This window comes from Canis aureus, chromosome 15, assembly GCF_053574225.1.
Source record: "Canis aureus isolate CA01 chromosome 15, VMU_Caureus_v.1.0, whole genome shotgun sequence".
Taxonomy (NCBI): domain Eukaryota; kingdom Metazoa; phylum Chordata; class Mammalia; order Carnivora; family Canidae; genus Canis; species Canis aureus.
Window position 1 is genome coordinate 48,187,325 of NC_135625.1, and position 12,914 is coordinate 48,200,238.

General features: G+C 41.1%; 1 protein-coding gene across 4 annotated transcripts in view; it reads right to left on the reverse strand.

Annotated features, from left to right (window-relative positions):
- The window catches only part of RBM33 (RNA binding motif protein 33), a 137,897-nt gene that overhangs the window by 67,970 nt on the left and 57,013 nt on the right, over window positions 1–12,914 (reverse strand). For all 4 annotated transcript variants that reach the window (XM_077849541.1, XM_077849539.1, XM_077849538.1 and 1 more), the window contains 2 exons: window positions 8,466–8,637; window positions 2,873–3,081 (listed from right to left, as the gene is read on the reverse strand). In XM_077849541.1, coding sequence (XP_077705667.1) covers window positions 2,873–3,081; window positions 8,466–8,637 — 381 coding nt within the window. The remainder of the gene's footprint in view (window positions 1–2,872; window positions 3,082–8,465; window positions 8,638–12,914) is intronic.

Consider the following 12,914-nt stretch of genomic DNA (forward strand, 5'->3'; position numbering starts at 1 on the left):
AGGCCTCAGAGGAGGATGAAGAATGAGAAAAAGCCCCACTCCCCCAAGAGGGTGGGAGAGACGAGGAGGCAGAGATGTGTCACACACAGGGAAAAGAAAGGAACAGCCTGCAAGCAGCAGAGCAGGCACAGAGACACACCTGCTGGGGGAAGCAGGAGAGCAGTGTGGCCACAGCCATGGAGACAGAAGACAGGCAGAGGCAAGGATGGGAAAACAGACAACTGATGCAGTCAGGGGGGGGGGGGGGGGAGGGTATGTCACACAGTCCCGAGGGGAAGGATGTGGGAAGGATGTGGCTGCTTGAGTGCCGAGCTGACCCCGCATCCTAAGCCCCTGTGGAAAGGTCAGAGCAGGAATAACAGGCTTCCTCCCGACAGTGTGCTGCAGGGGGTCCTCGTCACTGTCCTTTTACAAATCAAGCAGTTGGTCAGCAAAAGAGCTGCAAGTGGAATCCACCCCCAGGTGACTCCACAAGTCCTGCTAGTGGCCACTCATCAGACTGGCCACAACTAAGTAGCAGAGGGAGCGCCACGCCACTGACTCCACTTTCCCACAAGAATGCCAGATGATGGAGGCCTCTGAACGCCAGTGCCGAGGGAAGGGCTTGTCGCCACGGCACACAGAGTGTATAAGGAGGAACCAGCGATGTGATGTGGTGGACGGAGTAACTAGGGAGTGACACAGCCCTCCGCAGGTCACGGCAAAAGCCGAATGGAAGAAACAGCCAGGCCTGGACAAAGAGCAATAGGAAACAAGACATTTCAGAGAAACCCATGGAATTCTGAAAGCAAACTGCATATGGTCTTGGTCTCGGGGAAGACTCTTCCAAAGATTCCAGGACTAGCCTCCATTCATCGCTAGCCATGCACCCAGAATCCAGCGTGTTCTCTAACTCATGGGGTCTTGTCTCACCCGCCACTGAGCCCCCACAGAGAGTACCCTGACTGACAGACGGTCACCAGAGCCAAACATGGACCTAACAGACAGTGAACACGGGGCAGGGCCACCCACTCAAGAGCACCAAGGCGTTCTAAGGAAATCATGTGCTGTAAACCAGTGAGTTCGGGGGTGTGAGGTGCCCGTGTGGAGGCACAAAGGGCGGCGAGAAAGCACAGAATCAGCAGGGTCAGGGCTGGAGACTCACACTTGCACAGAGAGGGCGGGTGGCAGGAAGGTGACGCCGCCCAGCAAGAGCTCTGACCAAAAGGAGGGCTGCCAGGGTAGAGGCTGAAGAAGAGAAGGAGAGCACAGCCCAGCCCCAGGCAGGAGAGGATCAGGGAAGAACAGCAGGGACGACCGGACAGACCGGGAAGGCAGCGATCCTGAGAGCACCCTCAGAAGGGGTGAAGGGAGTGCCAGCCAGGCGGCAAGGGACCAACCTAGAACATGTTCTGATACAAAGACATAAGGAAGAAGATTCTTCCCAGAACTCTGAAGAGCTCTGCGGTGGGGAGCAACCAGGATCCAGAGCGTTTGTGATCTGAGGACAGACATGGATGGGAGCGAGGTTATGTTCCTCTCCAACAGCTCCGGGCCTCCCAAGAAAGTGAAATCTTAAAAGACCATGACTAGCAAAGGTGAGTACAGAGCTTACAGCCCAAAGCACCACCAGGTCGAGCAGGTCTCAGCACAGGCTTACTTCCAGGGCCCAGCTCAGTCATGAGAGTTCTGGAGACAGGACACACCCGGCAGGGGCCCAGGCTGTTTTCCAGTTGGCTAACAGTATTCAAAGGCTCACAGCTCCTCTCAGCCCAGCCTCTCCAGGGAGGCCAGCGGGGCATGCCTCCTCTCCTTGTGGATATAAAGTTCCCTTTCCAGGATCAGAGTTATGATTACACACAAACAGGTCTCCGTGTGTGGTTGCTCCCTCCTCCCCAAGGAGGCCATGGCTGCTCAATACATGGCATTCAGAGGCTGGGAGCAAAGGTACAGAACAGGGACGAGAAAGAAGGAACTAAAGGTCCAGCCCCTTTGCTGTTTGAGAAGCTTCAAAACAAAACAGTTGTATGAGCAAACAGCATCATTAATATCATCAACTTCTTTAATTAATTAAGCCACAGACTTCTCTCCCCTTCCTGGACTTCAAAATTGGAATTCCCATGTTACAACAGTAAGGCACCTTACTTACAAGTCACAAGTGAATGCATCTAACGTTGACCATTTCTACAAAGAGGCAAAGCATGAACTCCCCCTAAATTCAAATAAAAATGTACGAGGGACATGTGGTAGACACCGTGAACATGTATTTGTACTAAATAAATTTATCTTTAAAGATTAACTTCTGAAGGAAAAAGCCATAAAATGCTAAAGCTAATCAAAATAACATAAAAATCACTATACTTCCTTTCTCTGCTTCTACAGTATCTTTGAAATGCGCAGAAAACGCAAATTGAGCTGAAGTTCCAAGTGTACGATTACGAATAGGATATGATAGTTACTCTAAGAGAAACTGCTACACTTAAGGGAGAAAACTCTGGCAAACAGTACAAAGGGAAAACTATTTTTATGAAGTGAACAATACTGCCTAGGTTCTACACAAACGTATGCACCATTTTGAGCATGGATGTTCAGGAGCAACAACCCTCTACAAGCAGGGAGAGGACAGAAGCCAGGCTCCTCCTTGTGCTTCTTGTCCTGTTACTTCTTTTTCCATAAGTAGCTGCATACTAATTCTTCTTTTTACTACACAAATACCAGGAGGACTGAATTTATAAGACCATAGATGAAGTTATGTTATGAAGACACTTCAGCCGTTATTCCTACTGTGAGATTTTAATTTCAGAATAGGATATCCACACCAAATATGAAAGCCACAAGGGTACATTTTCATTTGTTCTAAAGCCTTGGACTACGCAAGAAAAGTAAACATTACCACGCCAGGAGGCTGTGTCGGGAGCAGAGCAGGTCTGTGATCTTTCATTCTTGCACGCTCGCCACTGTCTCTCCTCTGGTCTCCCATTCCACGACACACTACCGAGCCTCCTCTCCTTCCTCCCCGCCTCGAACCATAGCGCCCCTGCTTATGCTGTCGTTCTCGCTCTTCAAATTCAAGCAACGCAGCTTTGGCTTCTGCTGAAAGCTCTATTTGAAAAGAGGTATACATGTTAGATATTTCAAACAGCCTAAACTAGATTCACAGGGAGAAAACAAGGAAAGCACACATGATAAGGACACCATGAAACAACAAATGCCTCACCCCCAGGACATGACTAGTGGCAGCAAGCAGGGCCTAGCCGCCGACCCTCGCCGTCGGGTCTGTTTGTGACCCCCGCTGGATGAAGACACGCTCCTCCCATGAACCACGTAGGGAACACAGGAGCCTCAGCAAATTTCAAAGTATTTTCAATTGAGACCACACAAATGTGCAGAGGGAAGCTAAAAGGAGGGGGCCAGGGCCCAGCGTCCACTGCCCTCAAGCCGCCGCAGTCACTTTCTCCCTGACAGCATGCGGCACAGGCCAGGAGCAGGCTCTCCGGGCCCACACCAGCACGATGTCCTCAGTGGGACCAGTACCAGCAGCATGGATATGCAGTGGCACACAGACTCAAAATGAATAAAGAAAACAAATTCCTGCTTATTCTGATGTAAATGAAACTATTAATGAAATCACTCAAATCGATTTCATACAATGGAAAAATCATTTAATATTATTTCAGATTTATCAAAACAACAACAAAAAACCTTTACTCTGAAAAACGACTTCCACGCATGCAATCTGATAATGGAAGTTAGATGAGAGCAAAGTTGCAGAAGAAAAAATCTCATTAATGCAAACGCTTTTATAGGACGACCCAGTAGCTGCTCACCTCTCTGACCACTGCTTTAAGGATACAAAAACACGGATTCCAGCCCTAAGCAGCTTCAGTTGGCATATTATTCTCAATTCCTAAAAGAGAAAAGCTGACTTATTCATATACGGTTCCTTCACTTTAAAATATGGCCTGAACTGTGATATCTTATATTAGCAAGTGTATACCTCCTGAAGGTTTCACTGAATCCTGAGAGGCATTCATATACTCTCTTCCACAGTGAAGGGCAAATTTTAAACATTACCAGTTTATCTCCTACACCTTGGATTCCATAATCATCTCCAAACTCTTCCAAAATTTCTCAGCCACATTTCATTTCCTTGATACTGTTTCTGTGGTATTCCCCTCTCCTTCAAATAAATCTAGACCCCATTCAAAAGAAAATTTAATCTCCTCTTAACAAGCACAGACTTTTACTCTAATCTTGACTACATGATGGGTTCACATACACATTTTATGCGGTGAATCAGCAATTATTTTTCTAGTGGTTCTAAATGTCAAGATTAATTTCACTATCCCCAGTAATAAAATGGTTTCAAATGACATCTTTAATCAGCAAGTAAAAATGCTTTCCTCCAATTGAGACAAGCTGTCACAAAAGGTCACCAAAATATGACAGGATGGAAATTACATTTGTAACTTCAACTGAAATGTTAATTTCCTCTTAAGGGTTTTCTGAACTATGTCCATATTCTAAAGTAAAGAGATATAGCTCAACGTAACAAAGTTTTACAACGCATTGTCCTTTTCCAAAATGTGCTTAAGAAAAACACTTGCATACATATGATTTTATACTAGTTGGACTAATACATAATGAATAAATATTTATGAAATACACAGCTTATATGGCAAAATAAAAATAACAAATGATAGTCTGAAGTATTTTTTACAAGAGAATTTGGATCAAGTAATTTGTAAACACCTGTAATACAAGGACCATTATGTGAACTGAAGGCAATATCCTATTGCTGGCACCATCAATCTTGAACTGTTTATTATTAGATGAAAATATTCTTCCCACAGATCCTTGGTCTTAAAACTAACTAAGGATATTATTTCAAGAGAACATTATGTGGATATAATAAGAATGTTCTTTAGGGTAAAGCAATAAAATATAATTTAACATACTACATGGGCCAATGAAATCTAGAATATCATGAAATCTAGATGCTTACTCATAGGTTAATGGATTAAAAAGGCCTAACTAACAGAAATGTAGTCTTTCGTGTACTGCTAGTACTGCTCTCGAAGAGAATCTCAGGTCTACCTCCCAGGGCCAAAGAACTGGCAGCTCAGAACTTCTGTGCTGAGACCTTAGAAAAACCAGTCACTGACACCTACTTTTTAGAGATGGCTTTTGACATTTCGATTCAAAATACATCACTCCCTTACACATGTATGTTCTAGAAATCCTTCTCAGCTGGGATCCACAAGAGAGTCAAGCACTTATACCCTATGGCATCGTTTGTACATAATTCATGAATCTATCTGCTAAGCATGTGGTTTTATACCATACTCAGGAAAACTGAGGAAAAAGTCACATTTTCTGAAATGCTTAGTTCTCAGAATGCTGGTTGAAAGCCCCAAATTCTATATGAATTCAAAATACACACTGACTCAGTATTAGGGTCTATAGCTGCCAGACTGTCCTATATACGAATCTGTGGTCTCCCCATTTAATGATGGCGTCCTCTATCTGAATGCAAGAAGGGCTGAGAGAGAGAGAGACCCAACATCCTTTTGAGTTTTGAAGGGAACTCACTGCCTGCAAACAGACCAAAGGGTCAAGAACGGGGGATGCCAGAGCATAATGATTTCAGTCTTCTTTTTAAGGAGTGGAAGGTTCTCAATATTAATCAATGATATCACAAGTTAATTTTTATTTGTATTCAAAATGTTAAAAGACATCATTTGTCAAAAAACATATCATGAGACAATGTATGGATTCTTGCAGCAAGACATTTTAATCCCATTACAAAGAGTAAACAGCCTTATACAGTCAAATAAATATAAGTATTTCTATACAGGACCTGACACTGCTATCTCTCATCACCAGGAGCACACAAATAAATTAGAGGGTAAAACTTGTGCAGATTTCTAGTTTACCAAATTATGTACAGTTTCTCTTTCTCAATCAATTATTTTTTCATTTGGGGGCACCTGGGTGGTTCAGTGGTCACGCATCTGCCTTTGGCTCAGGGTGCAATCCCAGGTCCTGGGATTGAGTCCCACATCAGGCTCCCCAAAGGGAGGAGCCTGTGTCTTTGCCTCTCTCTGTCTCTCTCATGAATAAACAAATAAAATCTTTTAAAGTTAAAAAAAAAAATATATATATATATATATATTCTCATATGTAAAATTACCCTTCTGTACGGGGGAGGGGGGTGTTGGGTGGACGTGGGATCAGGCTAATAAGAGTGTACTGTTTTAGAAAACCAATCTGTAAATGGACAGAAAAATCCATTTTGTACTGGGAATAAGCCTAACTTGAGTTACCAGAAAACTCATGTTTCAAACACTAAGCCTGCTTATGTCAGGGGCCACATGTATGGAGCAGAAAAAGATATATTTAAGCATCATTTTCACTTGGTCTACTACCCAGCCAAATTTGCACAAATGCATTTATTTTTTAATGTTTAAAAGAATGGCAAATGTCCAAACTCTTTATGCTTACAGCCCCTCTGGCACTAAGGACTCCAGACTTTCTCTGTATTTTTTTTTCCTCTCTCTGTATTTAAAGGCTCCTGCTTACCTACCACTAACCCTTCCAACCTCTTCTCTCAGGAGGTACAAATGACCACGAAAAGAGCAAAAGGAGGCAAAGGTCCTGAGATGCAGGAATGAACACAACACAGATGATGAGCACAAGCAGGATGGATACCTCGAGACATGCTATCAGTGCCTGGGGCAGGTACAGTGCAAAGTGAGAGAACTCTGGTTGAGGACAGGAGGCAGGCAGAGGCATTGAGGTTCAGGGAAAGGCAACCTCCACACTAGCCTACAGGGAGCTGGCTACAGAGGGAACAGCCCTTGGTGTTTGACAAGTGATCTCACATTCTAAGAACCTGTAGCTATCCCAGTTACTATGATGTGATACATGAAGTTCCCCAACTTATATAACACCATAGCAACTACAAAACTGTAGAAAAGTGATGATCCATCCCCATCCCAACCCTATGCCATCTCTAATAAGATGCTGCCCATTGCCCTCCAGGGCTCAGCCAGGAACACCCGTCGCCCTTGTTCATCTTACTCTAGCCCAAGCCTGAGATGTCTGCTCCAGTGTGTAACGCTACCAAGTCCTCCTGATGAAGGACACATTTTTGTTTTTCGCTTATCCTCCTATTTTAAGACTTTTGCTTCATCTCCTTTTACCCAAGGCCAACTTCAGATCCTCTTTCTTAGAAACTTAGGTTGTCCTGCTTTAGATCAACTGGCAACTTTATAGCATAAGTTGAGAAAAGTCCAGGAAACTTTTGGGTCAAAAGTCAGAGAAGGAGGAAATCAAAGGGCTAAGAAGTAGAGACTGCCAAGAGTCTAACAATCTCTCCATAAATCACACCTAATAAATAACATGGTAAGACTGTCTCACTACTGTTAACGTGAATACCCTGGGAGCCTGGTGTCCTCAGGTAGATTCACACCTACCACTTATAGACATGTGCTCATGTTTCCAAATGAAAAGGGCTATAAATAATAGTTTAAAAAATAAACGTTATGACTGAGGAGTTTATTTTTATTTCAACCAAGACTCGTACGTGGGTAAACCCTCTGTCCTTCCACCCTTCCACCCTCTTCCTTAGAATACAGTATAATATCCTAGTGGTTCTCAAAGTACAGGTTCCAGAGCAGCAAGAATAGCATCACCTGGCAACTCAAGAGAAATCCAACTTTCTTGGGTACCAGCCTAAATCCACTGAATCAGAAGAGCTGGGAGTGGGTCCGGGAATCTGTGTTTTAATAAGTCTTCTAGGGGATTCTGTTGCTTGATCCAATTTGAAAACCACTTTATTCTTTGTAATAGACGCTGGGAAAAAAAACTCGTTGAGGGGTAGGATTAGGTTAATACTGAAAAGGGCTCTGCTGATCAGCAACAGCCTGCTGGAGATCTTTAAAAGCAGGGTTTACTCAGAATGATGTTCAATTGATTATGTCTATAAACAAATCACCTTATCTCATGAAACATGGAGAATGACATACAGGAAAGAAAAGACAAAAAAGATGGCTATAATGACAATAATAAGTACACAACACAAACAGTCTGGTCTAGACTTAGCCCCGGCAACCTTGTGTGTCTCAAGAGGGGTCAAATGACCCTGTACCATCCCCACACCACCTTCCTAGAGCCAGCCAGGACCTGCACGGTATGCATGAGAATAGGTCTAGGCCATCAACTTCAAAAGAAAAACTATTTTAAAAAATGAGCAATCAAGTATTTTATTGATATTTTTAATCCAGAAGACAGTCATTTTTATAGAATGACTTTCACAGCACCATCACTCAGCTCTAACCTGGCAAAGACCATCCACTCTCTGGACAGCACATACAATAATCTATGAAGTAGAACTGTTTCTACCTATTTGATTAATCATAATAGTACCATGGAGGAAGTTAAAATGGAGTGAAGAAGGATGGGAGACAGGCAAAAAAAGTTACCCAAAGTTTCTGGAATGTTCCTTCTCTCTCTAGTTACATCTGAGAGCCTAATAATTGTTCCTTCTTTCCTCTCAGTTTTGAAACGTAATCGTCCAGATTCTTCATCATCATCATCTTCTTCATCTGATTCTTCTTTTATGTCCTTCTGTAGTTCCAAAGTTTCCATACTGCCCTACAATGCAGATACACAAAACAAAAAGGGAGGGAGGCTGAGTTCATTCACATTCTTTTGAATGAAATACTGAAGAATGTTTTTCTATCTATAACAAGGCTCTTTATATTTAAGGTGAAAAGATACTGTAAAATGTTCCATGACAAGGCCATGTGAAATACTAAACTGTTCCAGGAATAAATAATCATCTCAAACATTAAAAAAAAGGTTTTTTTTTTTAGGAACAAAAAGTTCCACTCCTGCTTGTAATTAATATACAATATATACTGTTGTTACTTATGTTTCTGAGAGAAGAAACATAATTTTTTTTTCTATTTAAGAATTTTTTTCAAGTAAGCACCATACCCAACCTGGGGCTCTAACTCATGACCCAGAGATCAACAGGTGAAGCTCTACCAACTGAGCCTGCCAGGAGCCCCAGGAAACATGAATTTCAAAAGTCCCTGCTGGCCTCAAGTCTGATCCAATTTCCAGCAAAATTCAAAACATTTATTAAACTAACCCTGAAGTTCCATGAGTTATCAGCAAAAATGGAATGTGTGACTTACATTCAATGAGAGTATACTCCTTCCTGTCACACAGGCTCAACACTTCAGGAGCTCCTGCCCTCATCTACCATGACTTGTACTCTAGGCAAGCACTCCCAAGTCTGCTGTTAGGTTGGTTGGTCTTTTCAGCCTCCAAACTCTTTCCTCATTCACTGCTCTACTTTATTCTACTGTCCAGAGTTTGTGCATCACTGCCTCTGGCTCTGACTACTGCAATAGCAAAGCTTTTTTTTTTTTTTCTTTCAGTCACGCTAAAACCAGCTTTCATCTTATATTCTGCCAGCATTCCTTCAAAAATATCACCTAACCTAGTCCCAACTAATAGCAATTTCTTCACCAACAATTCTTACTCTACCATTAACTTTCCTTTTGATCTCACCACTTTTCACCTTGTACTAGGTCTCAATGACCTCCTGTGAGATAAGATAGGGACTGAGTGCCATGTTCATTTCAATACTTTTTGTAAACATAAAGAAAACAGAATTCATCCCTTTATTCTCGTGATTCATAATTTTAAATGTCCTTTACTCTTAAAAGAAACAAACATGAAAAAAAAAGAAACAAACATGAACTACTTTATTAGAAAGTGCACAAGAAAAAATTTAAATAAACCAAAGATAAAATTGTTTTGTATTCTTTTCCCAACATTTTCTGTGCAAAGAGATCAACTACAAATGCACATACTCATTGCTATATACTTCAAGTCTCTAATAACTTCAGGTGTTCAAATGCCTAAAGATAAAATGATTGATGTAAACTAGATTTTAAGCCTAATGTCTATGATATCTCCACCTGTCAGTATTCTGACTTTAGTAGACCATAGAATTTTAAAGTACCAAAGTCTTGGCATTTTGTTGGTTTGAGATCATTATTTCTGTCTTACTGAATATCTGAAACCAAAATGGGTAACATATATGATGGACCCAGCTAGGTTTCTGTTGTACTACACTCAAATCAAACAAAGGTAAACTCATTTACAAAGTACTCTTCTCCACTTCCATAATGCTCCAGAACAATGCTTCTCAAATTTCATGTTTATATTCATCACTGGGAATGCTGTTAAAATGCAGATTGTGATTCTACAGGTCTCTAGTGGGGCCTGAGACTGCATTTCTAACAAGCTCCAGGTGAACAGACTTTGAGTAGTAAGGCCAAAAAGGAGAAAAAGAAATGGCTACCAATAAAGCAATGATTCTATTTTTACAGTGGTCATTTCTAATTCAACCATTAACCGTAATTTCAGTTCAAAGACTTTCCAAGCAAGTTTAACATAAAACACGACAAGACTGCAATTAATAAAGTTTATTCTGCATCCAAATCTCCACCTAGAAATCTAAAGAAGACAAGAAGGAGGTGAAAATTGTTTCTTTGAAACAAATACTATAACCGACCAAAAACAAACAAATCCAGTCTATGACCCAGCAATCCCATTCCTAAATATTTATCCACAAGACATGATCATTTATGTTCATGTAAAAAAATCTGTCTCAGAGGGACGCCTGGGTGGCTCAGTGGCTGAGTGTCTGTCTTTGGCTCCAGGGTGTGATCCCAGAATTCTAGGATGGAGTCCCAAATCGGGCTCCCTGCAGAGAGCCTGCTTCTCCCTCTGCCTATGTCTCTGGCTCTCTGTGTCTCTCATGAATAAATAAATAAAATCTTAAAAAACAAAAACAAAAACAAAAAACAAAAAAACCTTGTTGGAGAATATTTACTGTTCTCTTTTGGATCACCAAAACTGGATCAACAGTAAGTGAATGGATAAACTGGGTCCACCCAATGTTCATAAGCAATAACAAGGAATGAGCTATCGATACACATGTGGGGTGAAATCACAAAAGCCACACAAGATGAGAGAAGTCAATCATAATACACTGCAACGAGTCCATTCCCAGGAGTTCTCCAAGACAAAACACCAAACTGGTTGCCAGGGATTAGAAATGGAAGGAAGGTAGGACTACGAAAGGACAGCATTATAAGGTAGTTTTTTGAGCAAATGGAATTCCTAGAATGCAAGCTTCTGGTCCAAGTCTCACAGTCAGTTAAGCGTGAACTACATGAGGCTCTGACCTAACACTGAAGCGTGGCCAGGCCTTACATGCCTCAACTATAGCCTACACTACTAGACAACCTTCTCTGAGAGAGATTCATGCCTTCAGGCACTGGTTACCACCTCTTATTCTAAATACTGGGCTCAAAAACGGCATCTCTTTTGTCCACATGATTTACAGAATCAAATAAAATAATCTATCCACCAAACTGCTCACCTTCTCCACAGTCTTTAACAAATACTATCTGGTATTCTATTTACAAGTAAAACTCCAAAAAAAAAAAAAAAAGTAAAACTCCAATGAAGGGCAGTGTCAAGTGACATAAAAATTATCCTAAGATTCTATTGTGTGAGAAGTCAAATACGTGTGTCTTTTGTGACCTCATTATTAAGCTTTGCCAAAAAAACCTCAAAGGTCTGATTTTTAGCTACTTAATCATCTTGAAAACCTGAGAGATCTAATTGTAACTCTTAACAGAAGGTACATAGGAAAATTATCATGAAAGTTCTTTAAAAATAGACAACTCTTAGAAATCTTATCACTTACAGCTGACCCTTGAACACAGGTTGGAAACGCACAGGTCCACTTATATGTGAATCTTTTTGATAAATGTATTTTCTTTTTTTTTAATAAATGTATTTTCTTATCACTTTCTTAATAACATTTTTTCCTCTAGCCTACTTCAAGAATACAGTATATAATACACATAACACATAAAGTAGGTATTAATAGAGTATTTCTGTTATCAGTAAGGCTCCTGGTCAACATTAAGCTCTTAGTGGTTAAGTTCTGGGCAATTTAAAAGTTATACATAGATTTTCAACTGAGTGGGGACCAGAACCCCTAACCCTAGCATTGTTCAAGGGTTAAAGGTATACATAAAGAATTAGAAAATCTAAGGGGAAGCAAGACCCAGACCCTGGATATTTTTTTAAGTTCTCCAGCTAATTCTGAAATGAGCCTGTGATCTTGACGTTTTGAAAGAAAATTCAATATTCGAACTCAAACTCGAGAGGAAAAAACAGGTAGCTCTCTGTAACAGGAGGAGGGGGGAACTACAGAGAACATGTCTTTTAAAAACTTCCCAAATGTTTTATTTTATTTATTTTATTTTTTTATTTTATTTTATTTTATTTTATTTTATTTTATTTTATTTTATTTTATTTTATTTTATTTTATTTTATTTTATTTTATTTTATTTTATTTTATTTTATTTTAGAGAGAGAGAGAGAGAGAGAGAGAGGCAGAGACACAGGCAGAGGGAGAAGCAGGCTCCATGAACTGAGAGCCTGATGTGGGATTTGATCCGGGGTCTCCAGGATCACGCCCTGGTTCAAAGGCAGGCGCCAAACCGCTGCACAACTCAGGGATCCCCCAAATGTTTTTAATCCTTACAAAATATTTAACAGAGCATAATTCTTTATTATATCATGAAATACAAATCAAAGACAAATACTACTTCTATCAATAGTGAAAATTTAGGGGCACCTGGGTGGCTCAGTCTGTTAAGCATCCGACTCTTGATTTCAGGCCAGGTCATGATCTCAGGGTCCTGAGATCAAGCCCTTAGTCAGGCTCTATGTGCAGCAAAGAATCTGCTTAAGATTCATTCTCTCTCTCTCTCTCCCTCTCTCCCTCTCTCTCTCTCTCTCCCCTTCTCCTCCCTTGTTTACTCTCTCTC